This window comes from Rana temporaria, chromosome 1 (genome assembly GCF_905171775.1).
Source record: "Rana temporaria chromosome 1, aRanTem1.1, whole genome shotgun sequence".
In the NCBI taxonomy this organism is placed as follows: domain Eukaryota; kingdom Metazoa; phylum Chordata; class Amphibia; order Anura; family Ranidae; genus Rana; species Rana temporaria.
In genome coordinates, this window is record NC_053489.1 from 559,764,343 (window position 1) to 559,782,199 (window position 17,857).

Consider the following 17,857-nt stretch of genomic DNA (forward strand, 5'->3'; position numbering starts at 1 on the left):
ATGCAGCTATACCACCTGCTGAAAAGCGATCCACCAAGGGCAGTAAGCTTACCGCAATTGTGAATGAAGGTTAAAGGAGTTGTAAAGGAATTTTTTTTTTTTTGCTGAAATGACTGTTTACAGGGTATAGAGACATAATATTTAACCGATTCCTTTTAAAATTGATTAAAAATAGATAAAAATCAATCATATAATGTACTTCTAGTTTCGTTTTTGCATCTAGTTTCATTTTTGCATGTTATCCTGCCTGTGTGCATGTACAGAGCCATAGAGCAGTGATGGTTTGGAAAATGAAACTAGAATCTCCCAGTACTGTGGTCATCAGGAAACAGACAACCAGGAAGTGTCCAGAACAGAGAGGAATTACAGCAACAACAGAGCAAAAACGAACAATGAGGACATGAAACCAGGACTGCAGTAAGGTAAGGCAAGCTATTTAGCTAAAAAAAAAAATCCTTTAGTGACTCTTTAACATTTTAAGGTTTTCATTAACTTTTTGTTTTTGAGTTTAGATCAACTTAGTCTTTACCCATATTTTCAAAAATCTGGAGAAAGAAGGTAGACTTATGCCGCGTACACACGATCGGAATTTCCGATGAAAAAAGTCTGATGGACTTTTTTTATCGGAAATTCCGATCGTGTGTGGGCCCCATCGGACTTGTTTCCGTCAGTGTTTAGAAATAGAACATGTTTTATTTTTTCCCGATGGAAAAAAAAACTGATAGGAAATTTCTATCGTCTGTGTGCAACTCCAACGGAGAAAAGACCCATGCATGATCAGAATCAAGTCGACGCATGCTCGGAAGCATTGAACTTAATTTTTCTCAGCTCGTCGTAGTGTTTTACGTCATCGCGTTTTGGACGATCGGAATTTGGTCTGACAGTATGTATGCAAGACAGCTTGAACGGAATTCAGACGAAAAATTACATCGGATTTTAGGCCACCGGAAATTCCGATCGTGTGTACGGGGCATAAGTGTTTTGCCAATTGTTGCACAGAATTATTGCAGAACAGCTCTTTTTTAAAACCATTTATTTTCTTATACATACTGATATTTGTAAGTGTAGACATGTCCCTTTATAAGGATTCTACCTGTCTCTTTTACATGGTTCTTCTGCTGCAGTAGTTCCTTGCTTGTATCCCCTTTGTATACATCACGTTCAGTCAATAGATCCATTGCCAAGTGCTTGTCCTTAAACTGAGGCCTTAGCCGCTCCTTTATAAAACCTGTATCCATATTCCAGATGACAAAATGATCTCTGCAAAAGTAGTTGGAGATTGATAGTCACTGTGGGACCTTATCATCATATATGTCAGGTAATATTTCTGTTACCTATGTGGGAGTCCAGACAAACAGCTAAATGCACCACTGATTTACCTACATCTTTACTATTGTACCAAAGGATTTGTAATTCCCTACAGATAGTCTTCCAGTTTACACACCTCTGCCACATTGCACAGTCAGGAAGATCACTCCAATATGTTCCTAAATCCTGCCCTGCTAATTGGATAGAGGTACAGTAGTTTTTGCTGATTCATAATCCAATAAAGTCCAGTGAAAGACAACATTGGGAGCAGAACTGTGCTGCTGTGTAAATTGCTGTAAAGACTATGGCCCGGATTCTCAGAAGACTTACGACGGCGTAGCGCCATGTACGCCGTCATAAGTCCGAATCCGAGCCATCGTATCTATGCGCCTAATTCTTAGAATCAGTTATGCATAGATTTCTATTACCGTATTTGCCGGCGTATAAGATGACTGGGCGTATAAGACGACACCCTAATTTTCCAGCCAAAATGTTGGTTTTGGGATATACTCGCCGTATAAGACTACCCCCTTCCTACTAGTCATGCCTCGCCTCACGGTGCCACCATTACATGCCAGACTGTGTCACTACATGCCAGACTGTGCCCCATTACATGCCAGACTGTGCCCCATTACATGCCAGACTATGCCCCAGTATATGCCAGACTGTGCCCCATTACATGCCAGACTTTGCCCCATTACATGCCAGACTATGCCCCATTACATGCCAGACTGTGCCCCAGTACATGCCAGACTGTGCCCCAGTACATGCCAGACTGTGCCCCATTACATGCCAGACTGTGCCCCATTACATGCCAGACTGTGCCCCATTACATGCCAGACTGTGCCCTTACCTTATCCCAAGACATGCAGAATCGCGGCCGTACGATTTTTCAAAAGCCGCACCTTCTACGTCTTCTGTTCCGTGATAGGCGGAAACACTCAGCTTCCCAGGAGGCACTGTGTTCAGTGTTCGCCTATCACGGAGGCCCTCTCGTCCAAGGACGAGAGGGCCTCCGTGATAGGCGGACACTAAACACAGGACGAGAGGGCCTCCGTGATAGGCGGACACTGAACACAGTGCCTCCTGGGAAGCGGAGTGTTTCCGCCTATCACGGAACAGAAGACGTAGGAGGCGCGGCTTTTGAAAAATCGTATGGCCGGGATTCTGGGATAAGGTAAGGTTAGGTTACCGGCGTATAAGACGACCCCCGACTTTTAAGAAGATTTTAAGGGGTTAGAAAGTCCTCTTATACGCCGGAAAATACGGTACATCTGACTGGCGTAAGTCTCTTACGCCGTCGGAGCCTAACTGCATTTTTATGCTGGCCGCTAGGGGCGTGTAAGCTGATTTACGCGTCAAAATATGTAAATTAGCTAGATACGTGAATTCCCGAACGTACGCGCGGCCGACACAGAAAAGATACGCCATTTTCCTGCTATATGAGGTATAACTGCGGCGTACCAATGTTAAGTATGGCCGTCATTCCCGCATCGAAATTTGTAAAAGTTACGTCGTTTGCGTAAGTCATCCGTGAATGGGGCTGGACGTCATTTACGTTCACGTCGAAACCAATGACGTCTTGCGGCGTACTTTGGAGCAATGCACACTGGGAAATTCCACGGACGGTGCATGCGCTGTTCGGGAAAAACGTCAATCATGTCGGGTCACAGTACATTTACATAAAACACCCCCCCCCCCTGATCCAAATTTGAATTAGGCGGGCTTATGCCGGCCGATTTACGCTACGCCGCCGCAACTTATAGAGCAAGTGCTTTGAGAATACAGCACTTGCCCGTCTAAGTTGCGGAGGCGTAACGTAAAGCGGATACGTTACGCCCGCACAAAATTACGCCGCTGGACGAGAATCTGGCCCTATCTGTACAGAAAACAATTTAGCACATAAATAGCAAACATATAAGAAATTACTTGGAGTAAGTTTTCAACTGTTCCATTGTTTGCTGTCTGAGGACCCAAGTAAACTCCTCCAAAACATGCACTTTTGCATTGACTGTTACATATATTTTCTATAAGAATGATTATTTAAATATCTTTTCCAATTTGTTTCTTCAAAGTGGTTGTAAAGGCAGATAATGTATGCGCCTGACCCATAATCTCCAATATATATATATATATATATATATTTTTTAAGTACATGTTTAGAGCATGAGGTTCTAATTTGGTGACCACTGCGCCACAAGCCCACCCACTTGTGTGGCATTAGCAAATTAATATTCGCTAATGTATTTCTGCTTCTCCTCCTGGCCAATCCTGAGATCCAATCGGCTGGGAGTCCCAAGATCTGATTGGCCGATAGTCCTAAGACCTGATTGGCCGGGAGTCCTAAGACCTGATTGGCCAGAAGGAAAAGCGACCATCGGGACTCAGGAGGAGATGCAGTGGAGAAGCCGCAACCTGGAGGGGGTAAGTGTGGGGCCAAGACAATGAAAGAAAGTTACCGCTTCAGGTGGATTGTGTTAGGATGATCAGTGTAGTCTCAGGAGATCAAGGGTGCTGGCAATGCACAAGGCAACAAATGTAAAAAGAAAATATGGACAGCCGCACTCCAAAAAACGTTGATGGTTGTCTTTATTAAAAAGGAAAAATGTACTACAAGTCACAGCACACTACACAGGAGTAAAACAGCTGATGCGTTTTGCACTATAAATTAGTGCTTAATCATAGCTATGTTTAAGGTTTTTTGGAGTGCGGCTGTCCATATTTTCTTTTTACGTAAGTGCAGGGCCGGCAGGCAGATGAGCGAGCAAGTGATAGATCGTTTGTTTGCCACCCTCCACGAAAAAAATTGAGCACCAACCGCCACAGATAAAAAAGCCTTCTTTGTGCAGCAGCACCCTTCCTCAGCCACACTTAACACCTATCTAAACCCATCTCGACCCAGTGATGTTGCAGGAGAGTCTTAGCTGTCTGGGACTCTCCCTCTTTATTGACCGAGACAGCAGCGTGGCGCAATTGGCTCCCCCTGCTGTCAATCAAAGTCGGTCAGCCAATGAGGAGAGAAAGGGGGCAGGGTGGGGCCAGACCGCAACTCTGTGTCTAAATGCACACAGGGAGCTGTGGCTCGGCTCGAGTGCCCCCATAGTAAGCAGTTTGCTGTGGGGGCACTCAACAGGAGGGAGGGGCCAGGAGCTTTAAAGAGGGAACCGAGAAGAGGAGGATCTGGGCTGCTCTGTGCAAAACCGCTGCACAGAGCAGGTAAGTATAACATGTTTGTTATTTTTAACTAAAAAAACAAGACATTAGTATCACTAAGTTTTAGATAGAACATGGAAAGGTTAGAACTCCGGACAGGTTTTACTGCTATTCAGCGCTCTGTTAGAGAGATTTCCCTCACTGCTCCAGTTTTGAACTTTTTACCAGTAAAGGAATCTCTCAAATAAGAGTAAAATATGACAGTGGTTCTAATCCTCCCCACTCCATCCAAACCTAAAAATGCTTTGGCTACAGATACACTTGGGATACACTATAGCAACACATAAGTATTAAAGCATCAAATTTAGCTTCAGGATCGTGGGAACAGAGGAGGTGGCAAGTGGGAGCTGATGAGAATAGCCTTTGTACAACAGTTTTTTTTTATTTTTAAGTTTAATTTATCAATTTAATTATTTAAAGCAGATATTAGTATTCAGCTTACAAGTCATAATAAACGTTTTCATTATTTAAAGCGGAGTTCCGGCCACAATTTCACTTTTTATATATAAATACCCCTGTAATACACAAGCTTAATGTATTCTAGTAAAGTTAGTCTGTAAACTAAGGTCCGTTTTGTTAGGTTGTTACAGCATTTAGACACTTTATAAAATAGAAATTGACTGGGGCCATCTTAAGTGTGGGCATCATGAAGCCAGACTGTATGACTTCCTGGATTTCAGCCTTTCAGATCAGGTTTCAGCACCTGTACTGTCCAAGTCACATGATTCTTCAAGACTGGGGAGTGCACAGACTCCTGGAAAGTTACACCCACTACATTCCCAGGAGTCTCTGCGGTGTAGGTTAGGAAGCTTAAGCACCTAGGTGCAGGAAGTGGGAAGATTAACTATTCTGCCTAGCAACAACACTTTGAAGGCATCTAAAAAAGATTTTTTCTTCTTAAAGGACTAATGACATTTTTTTAAAACTACTGATGTAATGTTATATTTATGGGTGGAACTTCACTTTAAAAACACCCAGTAAATGGGAATACTTTGCAGAAATGTAGGCCTCTTTAAATTTTTTTGATCCAAAAACATTTTATTGAAAATAATAAATCACACACAGGTTAACCAGACAATACAACGTCAAAGTCACAAAATTAAGTATCACATTTTCAAAGCTATACAAACATCTATGGACTAACGGCAAGGTGAAGTCTAAAGAATAGCAAATACTGGTCTCTACACCCTTCATGTAGCCAAAATAAATAGAGGCGAGGGAAGGTGAAAAGGCAAAAAGTGACAAAAAAGGCGTCCGGCTTCGCACTCCTTTAAAGGAGAAGTCACATGCAAAAAGAAAGGGAAAGGCTTGGAAGGAATTCTGGGATTTATTATACACTATGACCAACTTGACCATCCCAGCAAAAAGGTATTCTAGGAGTTGAGCTTAGCCAGTCCAAGAATTAGGTTGTATAGGTAGAAGAAAGAAAAGAAAAAGGGGTGTGAAAGATTGAGGGTAAGAATAGGGTGGGGGGGGGGGGGGGTCCAGCCTCTTTTAATGACATTTCTGAGTTGTATTAGCTCTAAGGCCCCATACACACGAGAGGATTTATCCGACCGTTTCCGCAGATAAATCCTCTCGAGGATTTGTGCGGATTTCCAATGCGATGGAGTGTACTCACCATCGCATTGAAATCCGCGCCGAAATCCTCTGGCGATGACGTGTCGTGCCGTCGCCACGATTATGACGCGGCGACGTGCGCGACGCTGTCATATAAGGAATTCCACGCATGCGTCGAATCATTACGACGCATGCGGGGGATCCCTTCGGACGGATGGATCCGGTGAGTCTATACAGACCAGCGGATCCATCCGTTGGGATGGATTCCAGCGGATAGATTTGTTTAGCATGTCAGCAAATATTTATCTGCTGGAATCCATCCCAGGGGAGAAATATCCGCGGAAAAGATCCGCTGGAGTGTACACACCATAGGATCTATCCGCTGAAACCCATTCGCTGGGATTTTTCAGCGGATGGATTCTATCGTGTGTATGGGGCCTTAGCCAAAGTCCAACTGTACTAACTGAACCACTGCTTGGGTCAAACTGTTGGAGTCACACTTTCATGAGCATAATAGGAACGAGAGTGAGAGACAAATGTTTCCCTGCTCCCACACTTTACCATACCTCTCCAAGTGTCTGACTTACCTATTCTCTGAGAGCCCCAGGAGTAGCCCTCCATCGAGTATCCTATATTCATGCTTTGGACATGGAATAATGTAAAGACCAGTCTTCCTGCTGATATATTTCTTCTTTAGTAGGTCATATATCAAAAGAGTCTATGGAGATAAAGTATGTATTTTATATTTCACATATTGCATCAAATTGGTCTGCATGGCTGTTGTGACAACACTGAAGAAATTACACTTTGCTACAATTTGAAGTAGTGAGTGTACAGCTTGTATAATAGTGTATATTTGCTGTCCCCTCAAGATAACTCAACACACATCCATTAATGTTTAAACCGCTGGAAACAAAAGCGAGTACACCCCTAATTGAAAATATACAAATTGGGCCCAATTAGCCATTTTACCCCCCGGTGTCATGTGACTCTTTAGTGTTACAAGGTCTCAGTTGTGAGTGGAGAGCAGGTGTGTTAAATTTGGTATTAATCGCTCTCACTCTCTCATACTGGTCACTGGAAGTTCAACATGGCACCTCATGGCAAAGTACTCTCTGAGGATCTGAAAATAAAAGAATCGTTGCTCTACATAAAGATGGCCAAGGCTATAAGAAGATTGCCAACCCTGAAACTGAGCTGCAGCACTGTGGCCAAGACCAAGACCATACAGTGGTTTAACAGGACAGGTATCACTTAGAACAGGCCTTGCCATGGTCAACCAAAGAAGTTGAATGCACGGGCTCAGCGTCATATCCAGAGGTTTTCTTTGGGAAATAGACGTATGAGTGCTGCCAGCATTGCTGCTAAGGTTGAAGGGGTGGGGGGTCAGTCTGTCAGTGCTCATACCATACACTGCACACTGCATCAAATTGGTCTGCATGGGGCGTGGCTTGCGCGTGGACATGATGGAAGCCTGAGCAGACAGCTCTGACTTGAATCGGGGGAATCAGCGGCCAAACGATCGATACACCGATCATCCAGACGCCAAAACTATATACCCTGAGAGGGGGGACCACACACGATGCAGTCCCACAAGCGGAACAAAGAAAATCGCCCTAAAAAGCTTACTGACACATCTGTTATGTCAGCCACAGGGAAGGATCAGCTTCAAAATGGCCCCCGCAGCTCTGAGGTAAATTCAACCTCCTCATACACTGATCTCCCAGATGAGAATCTGGACTCCTGGGACTATGAAAATCACACAGTGAACGCGGAGATCTCTCCTTTACACAGTCCATCTTCTCAGAGCCCAGCTAAAGCTAAGATGAGATATGATTATACTGACCAGGCCTCAGTCAGTGACATGGCGTTGCTATGCCAAAATCAAGTAGGCCTCAAAATAGTGTCGCCTATTGCCAACTATCCTACTTCAGGACAACCGGTCCTTGACACAACCATGAAGGACATGCTTCTGTCTCTTCAATCTTCTCTCATGGTGAATATTTCAACTATGTTTAATAGCTTTACTGTTGAAATGAAAGGCTTAGGTGAGAGTGTTTATCATATGGAAAATAAAATAGAAGAACAAGCTCATACTGTGAATGACTTGGTGGATGCATATAGAGAGCAAATGGAAGATGCAGATTGGATGCGCGCAAAAATCGCAGATTTGGAGGATCGATCAAGAAGAGAAAATCTTAAACTGAGGGGGGTACCCGAATCGATCACTCAGGCAGAATTACAAACATTTGCGGGTGACATGATAGCGACTTTACTGCCAGACATATCCCCTATTGAAAGAATGATAGATCGCATACATCGCATCCCTAAGCCTAAACACCTAGAAGCATCCATCCCACGTGACGTTCTTATGAAGATCCATTTTTTTCCCACTAAAGAGAAGTTATTGGCTAAAGCTAGATCACAACCGGAGCTTCCTGCACCTTATAATGAGATCCGTATATACGCAGACCTGTCACAATACACTTTAAATTTGAGGAGACAGCTAAAATCTACCACAAAAGCCTTGAACAACCATAAAATTCCGTACAAGTGGAGACATCCGGCCACACTGCTGATAACCTATAATGGGACTATCACCACCATCTCTAAACCTTTGGACGGACTACGACTACTCCACTCATGGGGCATCATCCCTGAAATTTCTGCTGAAGAAAGAAAGGCTTTGGAAGGAGCCCGCCTAGGGAAAGGAAAACACACAGGATATCATAACCCCTCTGCAAAGTGACACAATGAAAATGTATTTATTATACCTGTTATTTTACATTGCAACAATATCCCCTGGATACTTGTCTTGCACCCTTTTACTGTTTGAACATTGCCCACCATTTCTGTCGGTTTGATTTTTACACCCGACATTTTTTTTTTGTTTTTTGTTTTTTGTTTTTTTTCTCTGCATATGTTATTGCATTGCTCATCGTCCCACGGATGTGGGAAGTATTTTTATTTTTTCTGGTAAACATAAGTTGCTATAGGAAAGCAACATTTTTTTTGTTTGTTTTGCTTTAAGCAACTTTTTGCTACATATTTGTCTTTGTTTTTGTTTTTCCGTTTGCTTTGTTCCACTTCCTTCCTTATTTATTTTTTCTTTATATGCAGAGGTGATATTATATAAGTAAATATTTTCTTCATAAACCTCCAATCTCCAGAGTTTACCAACATATAATTAGCTTTTTCTCTACAACTTATTTTCTTAGAAGTGAGTATTTTCTCATTTTACAATACAAGTTATTCAATTAATCCTTGAAATGTCTATTAATTTTCTAACGTTAAATGTAAAAGGGTTAAACCACCCAGCCAAAAGAACTTCACTGTGGAAAACTGCTATCTCCCACAACAGTGATGTACTTTGCGTACAAGAGTCGCACTTTATTCATGGAGCAGCTCCTCAATGTTGTCATAAATCTTTTCCACACATTTTTAAGGCTGACTTTTCCAAAAAACAAAGGGGAGTCTTCATTGCTATCCGTGACACTCTATCTTTTCAGCTACTGTCTTTCACCACTGACCCTGGCGGTAGATTTATTATTTTGGTTTGTATGTTGGACAATGTCCTCTATACTATTGCTAATATCTATGCACCAAACCACGGTCAAATGAAATTTCTTAAATCTTTACTTAAAAAAATGTATGAGGTACAGAAAGGTATTTTACTAATTTGTGGGGATTTTAATTTGGTTCCAGATGTGACTATTGATTCATCCTCCAGTTCTAAAAGGCTATCATCTCCACTAAACTCCTTTTTTAACGATAATGATCTGTTTGATATATGGAGATGTTGTCACGTGACAGAGAAGGATTATACGTTCCTTTCTTCACGTCACAACACTTACTCCAGAATTGACTTGTTCGTGTCTGATAAATGGTTGTTACAAAACATATTAGAATCCCGTATCCACACTATCACCTGGTCAGACCATGCACCCGTTAGTATTAAATTGGCTAATAACACTTTTAAACAAAATTCATATTTATGGCGTATCAATAATTATTTAATGCAAAATCCGAACAATGCTTCATTTCTTAACCAAAAATTGGCCAATTTTTTCTCTGACAATATTGGATCAGTGTCTGACCTGGCGGTGGTGTGGAACGCTCACAAGTCTTTATGCAAGGCCTTTTTATCCAACTTGGATCACGGGCTAAAAAATTAAGAATTAAAAAACTGGATGAACTGACTACCAAAATTGCAGACGCTGATTTAAAAAATAAAACTAACCCATCGCAATACCTTCAATCCCAACTATTTAAACTTAGGCATGACTTACGATCCCTGCTCCTTGACTCTTATGAGTTTAAACTGAGAAAATTAAAAGCCACCTCATACACTGCCAACAATAAAGCGGGTAAGATTATGGCCAACCGCATTAGAGGTCTAAGATTTAAAACTAGAATAGCCTATCTCTATCACCCATTATCAGGAGATAAACTTATTAATCCTCAATCCATTGCTGATGCATTTAGCACTTACTATAATGACTTATACAATCTCAAACTGGATACCGACACACACCAGCCAACATGCGAGGAAATCAATTCTTTCCTCGATCATATTAAACTTCCTACATTATCGAAAGACGAACTTGATCAGTTGAATGCCCCTTTTATAGAAACTGAGATTCTTAAGATCATAGACAATCTACCTCCATCCAAATCTCCTGGCCCAGACGGCTACACTGGAGAATATTTTAAGTTATTTAAAAGCTTACTAACCCCACATTTGACGACTCTATATAACTACTCAGTCTCCTCCTCTTCCTTTCCGAACGAAATGCTTTCGGCCATTATAATAACTTTACCCAAACCCGGTAAAGAACCCACCTCCCCCTCCAACTTTAGACCAATATCCTTACTAAACGTTGACTTGAAAATATACGCCAAATTGATCGCAAATAGACTAGTTCACATTCTCCCAGGACTGATTCACACGGACCAAACTGGTTTTTACTAAAGGACGCCAAACTTCAGACGCTACTAGAAGACTAATAAATATAATACATAATGTGGAACTGACCGGAACGCCTTCTCTGCTTCTTTCTTTAGATGCAGAGAAGGCGTTCGACAGAGTTAATTGGGATTACCTGAACCTGACCCTTCAAAAATTTGGCTTTAAGGGTCCCATTCTCGATGCTATACTGGCCCTTTATACCACTCCCACAGCCCGAGTCTTTGCTTCCGGCCTTCTTTCTAAACCTTTCCATATCTCTAATGGTACCCGACAGGGCTGCCCATTGTCCCCTCTAATTTTTAATATGATGATTAAACCCCTGGCTGAGCACATTAGAACTAATGACAACATATCAGGAATTAATATAGGAAAACTGGCCCATAAAATTAGCTTATTTGCAGACGACATAATCTTGATGTTAACCGATCCTTTTTCCTCTTTAACTGAAGTTCAAAAAATGTTATCCTGGTTTGGTGAGGTCTCTTTGTACAAAGCGAACGCTTTAAAATCATCCATTTTGGACATTGATGCTGTGTCCAGAAATTTATTACAGCACCAGTTCCCTTACATCTGGGAGGACACTACAATTCCATATTTGGGTATCAACCTCACCAGAACTACCAAATCACTATATGAATATAATTACCTTACCCTTAGAAGTAAATTACAAGCAGACCTTCAAAATCTGAGCAAGCACGAATTCTCTTGGTGGGGCAGATTATCTGCTTTCAAAATGATTCATCTTCCACAGGTGTTATATTTTTTTCGGAATTTACCTATTCCTATTCCCAATATTTTTTTTAAATCCTTGCAAACGCTTTTATCCAAATTTGTTTGGAAGGGAAAGAGGTCTAGATGTGCTCATAACAAATTAATTAAACATCGAATGTCTGGAGGAGTGGGATACATTGACTTTCAAGATTATTATCATTCCTCCATTCTAACCCAAGTGAGAGAGTGGTTTAACACTACTTCTACTACTCAATGGGGTAATATTGAATCCAGTTACTGTACGTATGGCCCAACCAATATTTGGTTGTATGGGGCCATTTTGGGGGTTACAATCCCAACACATCTACCACCTACAATGGCTGTTTCCATTAAAACATGGCTTAAATTCTTGACCTCTTCTGAACTAACAGATCCCAGCATTGATATTAAGGTCCCTATCCAAGCTTTATACCTTCTTATTAGTCACATTCCGATTGCTTCCTGGCACAAAAAAGGCATTAATTATCTACAGGACTTTTACTCGAATGGATACATTAAATCCTTCCAATCTATTCAATCCGAATATGACCTACCTCACATTAATTATTCTCAATATACACAAGTGGTACATTGTTTATATAAACTAGGCCATTTCTTTAAGCTCATTCACACTTCAGCTTTGTCCTATTTGACATCAACAGTAAAACAAAAAAGAGGCATTTCCTTATTCTATAATTTAATGCAACAAAAACGTACTTTCACTAAATCTTCTTCTCATCTACAGTGGGAAAAAGACCTTAAATGTTCCTTTACAGATAACCAATGGCATATAGCTTGCAAAGCCAATCAATCTGCTTCTAAGTGCACCTCCCTATGGGAATTATCTACCAAAATTACTCTACGTTGGTATTATACTTCAGCAGTAATGTCCAAATTTAATTCCCAATCCCCCAACACGTGTTGGAGACTTTGTACTGCTAAAGGGGACATATTTCATATATTGTGGAGCTGCCCTAAGCTTAACAACTACTGGACAAAAATTTTCCAAATAATTTCTGATTTGACACAAACACAAGTAACACCCGATCCGGCATTGGCTCTGTTATCCCTGGGAATAGAAAAATTCCCAGCTAATCTACAAAGAATTGTAACTCACTTCCTCTTAGCGGCTAGACTATCTATTACTAGGAAATGGAAAGATTCTAATCCGCCATCTCCCGATGATGCTGTTGACCTTACCAACCTTCATAACTCCTATGAAAAAATACTGGCATCATCCTTAGGCTTACTTCATAAATATACGATCCATTGGGCTACTTGGAATCTCTGGTACGATACCCTGACATGATTTGCTTCATTTAATTTAATACTATTATTTACTCTTTTTGTTTAGTTAACATCTCTTATGGAAGGATTGCCTCCCGGGCACTGTGAGTCCCCTCGGGGGTGTTTGGGAGTGTTCAATCCTCCCTTCTACGATTGAAATTAGATTTTTGTTTCAACATTAAGTATCACTTGGAATTCTCTACCTTATTTAAACAGTATTGTATATACTCAACTTCCTAACTAGCATTGTATATGTGCAATCGAAAATGTATGCTATTTCACCTCTTGTATACTGTAAAACATTGTTATTTTATTTGCTACTATTGTAAAATTTTGAATAATCCAATAAAAATATATTGAAATAAAAAATTGGTCTGCATAGCTGTTGTGACAACACTGAAGAAATTACACTTTGCTACAATTTGAAGTAGTGAGTGTACAGCTTGTATAACAGTGTAAAGTTGCTGTCCCCTCAAGATAACTCAACACACAGCCATTAATGTCTAAACCGCTGGGAACAAAAGTGAGTACACCCCTAAATGAAAATGTCCAAATAGGGCCCAATTAGCCATTTTACCCCCCGGTGTCATGTGACTCTTTAGTGTTACAAGGTCTCAGTTGTGAGTGGAGAGCAGGTGTGTTAAATTTTGTATTAATCGCTCTCACTCTCTCATACTGGTCACTGGAAGTTCAACATGGCAACATGCTTCTACCAAGATGGCCACCTCCACACAGACACACTGCACAGTGTAAGCCAATAGTAAAAATGGTAAGTCATTATTGGGGAAAGCTTAGCTAAAAAGAGTAAATACTGGTAGCTAGTAATTTGCATGCTGGCTGTCTTTTTTTTGTTTCTTCCAGGTAATTTCCTCTTTAAAGTAGAACTTTAGGCAAAACGTTTTTTTTTTGTTTAATTTTGGATAGAGAAGGGTAGGGTAATTACTCTGGACATTTTTTTTATACCACCTTTGTCCAATTGTAGAGCTTTATCTTTAATTCCTTTAATTCCTTCAAATTGGAGATATCCCCTCAGGTCAACAGAACTGATGTCCCCATTGGCAGATTTCCACTCTATTACTATTCTGGGGACAACTCACAATTGGGGATTTTTTCACTTTCAATAATAATGGTAAATAGGACAAATAGAGAGGGTGAATCCTCCCAAAGGGGTCAAAGGTAGCAATAAAAAACAGGTATTCTAATCCCTCCACGCTATCCAAACTCATAGGGGCAGATCCACGTACATCGGCGCATATTTGCGTCGGGCGTAGCGTATCTAAGATACACTAAGCCGCCGTAACTTACTTTTTTTTTGGAATCCTCAAAGAATGCGCGCCGTAAATTACGGAGGCGTAGTGTATCTTTGGCGGCTTAAGGGCGCGCAATTCAAATCGATGTGATAGGGGCGTGTTTTATGTAAATACGTCGTGACCCGATGTAAACAATGTTTTTTTTTTCGGCGCATGCGCCATCCGTGGGGGTATCCCAGTGCGCATGCTCGAAATTAAACCGGAACAAGCCAATGTTTACGACGGTGACGTCATTCTACGCAAATCCCTATTCGCGAACGACACGGGAACGACGGCCATACTTAACATTGAGTACGCCTCATAATAGCAGGGGTAACTATACGCCGGAAAAAGCCGAACGCAAACGGCGTAAAAAAATGCGCCAGCCGGGCGTACGTTCGTGGATCGCCGTAACTAGCTAATTTGCATACTCAACGCGGAATTCGATGGAAACGCCACCTAGTGCATCTACGATCCGACGACGTACTAAGACGTACGCCAGTCGGATCGAGCCTAGATGCAGTCGTATCTTGTTTTGTAGATACAAAACAAAGATTCAACGCTGGAAATTTGAAATTACGCGGCGTATCAATAGATACACCGGCGTAATTCTTTTGTGGATCTGCCCCATAGTGTCCAATTAGAATTTGTCTTTCAAGTAATGCGAGTACTGTAATAAAGATATGTTACAGGTTGTCATGGACTTTTGCACTTTGCATAAAACCAAAACTCTTTGAATGTCTTTCTCAATCTTTTTACTCTTACTCTTTACTCTTTTTACTGAACCCGTGTAATAATTTTCAGGTTTTAGGGAAACCCTAGCTAAAATTAATCAGGGGTCAGGAGCAATACATTCATAGTCAGTGGGAAGAGTGAAATTCTTATGCCTTGTACACACAACCGTTTTTCTCGCAGGAAATTTTCCTCTCAAGCCTGCCTTGCATACACACATTCAGGCCAAATACCACCCGTCCAAAGTGTGGTGACGTACACCACGTATGACAGGACTCTAAAGGGGAAGTTCCAATCAAACGGCACCACCCTTTGGGCTGCTTTTGCTGATCCTCGTGTTAATAAAAGTTTGGTGAGAGACGATTTGCGCTTTTCAGTCTTTGTGCTTTTCAGTCCGTTACAGCGTGACGAATGTGCCATCTCCATTCCGAACACTAGTTTTACCAGAACGAGCGCTCCCGTCTCTTACATAATTCTGAGCATGCGTGTTTTTTTTTTCGGTTTTTAACATTTCCAAATTTGAAAAACATATTCTTTTAAGTACCAAGAATTACCAGGGAAATGGTATAGGAAATTATTTCTGTACACAGATTGAATTATTTCACCACACTGCTCTATAATATCAAATGTGATGGAAAGGAATTGAAATAAATAGAATTAAAGTGTGTTTCAATGAAGACAGGCTGTTTATGGGCTGAACCAGTTTACAAGAAGGCATCAGAATGTGGCTCAGCATGCAGAATGTATGTCTACGCTGTGTAGGGGTGGCATATTAACTTTAACCACAAACCCTTTACTAATATGAAGCAATAATATTAAATTATATAGTAGAAGAGAATTTATTGTGCGCTGTACCTGAAATATAGGCCTAGGCGTGTCAGTGAAGGAAGCCATTCCCCGGTCAGTGAGGATGTAGAGTTTCATGTCCCTGATCAGAACAACATCACTGCTCTCCATCAGGCCTCTCTCCACTCGAACTGCACTGCCCTTACATTTTGACTTCAGAATATTCCACACAGTGACCACTCCAGGTCTCACACTCCTGCAGACCGCATATCTAAGATGACAAAAACACAAAGCCTTAATTCGCAATATGCACACTAATACACTTAAAAGGATTTGCTATTTTTTTTAAATTTGAGGTTATCACAATAACTATTACATGTGTGTATCACAGACACAACGTGCAACTTTAGGCCAATAGAAATTTCTCACATTTTCACAGACATTAGTTCTGGTGACCCTATTTACATACCTGGATTTCTTCTCACTTCCTGTTTTGAATATGAGACAGGAAATTAAGGGAGATCTCCCCAATGGGACACAGATGAAGTAATAAAAAAGATGTGGGTTATAACCCTCCTTTACTTTATCCAAAATCAAGAAAAAAAAATTTGTCTTTAGATACACTGTGAAGTAGAACTCCAAAGCGTGATTATTGTTGTTTCTGTCCCTATTATGGAGATTTTCTATTGCTTTCTATGCTGCTGACACAAAATGGAAATAAGGAAAAACCTCCGTAATGGAGACACAGACAGCACTAAAACACCTTCTTTAGCATAGTGGAAAAGGTTTACAATTTTTGTTAGGGTTTTATTACTGGTAATAACCTATATGGGAGATTTTCCCTCACTTCTTGACTAAGGGACAGATGTTTCAAGAACAGGAAGAAAGGGGAATTTTCCCTTACAGGTACACAGACAGCAATACAAGTTTGATAGAGAGACAAACCCTACCCCATTCTATTAAAAAATGTGTCTGGAGCTTAACTCATAGATTCTCATAGCTCTTCATTATGCTTATGTAGCGCTACCCCCTCAGGAGCCGCTGGTTGATTTGGGATCAGCATATTAAGTTACCTCTAATCGTTGTCTAGGGGTGATAGTAGTGAGTAGAGCAGTAAATGAATGTCCAATCAGCGAAACAGGTTTTCTGAATGCTTTATTTCTCGGCCCAACACGACCAACATCAACATGAGGTAGGACAGGAAAGGTTGATGAAGTAAAGAACTTTGCGGTATCAGGCTTGGATGAAGAACAAAGCAATCCTGCTTTCAGTAATAGTAGTACAGTTCATCGCCACTCCAGCCAGAGTGGGTGAAGTGCCCTCGGACAGACCCCTGCCAAAGGCCTGGCAGCCGAAGTGCCACTTTAAGGATGCTGGGAGGAGCAGGCCTCTGCCACAGACCTGGCTCTGATGGGGCCTCTGCCACAGGCCTAGAACTTGGATGAGCTAAATAGTTGAGCTTATCCTCCCAGTAAATTTACGCTCGGGTCACCGGTTGACAGTGGAAGTGTACCTGTCAATGTCCCAGTCACCAGATCCCCGATGGTTCGTTCAAGCCCTTTTGGGCAACCTGCCTCCGGGTTCTCCTCAAGCCGATCCCCCACCAAACGGCATACAGCCTGGGATCTCCTCAGTAGAAGGGGGACCCAGTCAGTCACTGGGGCCCCGTTGCGGCATTAGTTTCTTCAGGCCAGGAGGGCCCAGAGTCCGGAACTCCGCGTTGCGCGCGACCCCAGGCCAGGTAGACCATAGTGGTGGGGCCCGCGATGTGTGCACACCCTAAAGGTGAGTGCCGCACCTGGAACCAGGAACCCGCGAAGAACCAAGAACAACGGCTTCCGCCACAGAAATACTCCTCTCCAGCATGCCCCATGAGGGAAAACTCCTCCAATTGGCTGCTAGGAAAAAGCGGCTCCGCCTGGACCTCTCCGCCTTCATTGGCCAACAGTAAGGCCCAAGAGGC

General features: G+C 41.7%; 1 protein-coding gene across 1 annotated transcript in view; it reads right to left on the reverse strand.

Annotated features, from left to right (window-relative positions):
* LOC120921252 overlaps positions 1 to 17,857 on the reverse strand; it is a 140,758-nt gene that overhangs the window by 13,226 nt on the left and 109,675 nt on the right. Inside the window, exons 24-26 of the mRNA XM_040333973.1 lie at positions 15,964 to 16,165; positions 6,669 to 6,799; positions 1,094 to 1,260 (exon numbers count right to left, since the gene is read on the reverse strand). Of these exons, the coding sequence (XP_040189907.1) occupies positions 1,094 to 1,260; positions 6,669 to 6,799; positions 15,964 to 16,165 (500 nt within the window). The remainder of the gene's footprint in view (positions 1 to 1,093; positions 1,261 to 6,668; positions 6,800 to 15,963; positions 16,166 to 17,857) is intronic.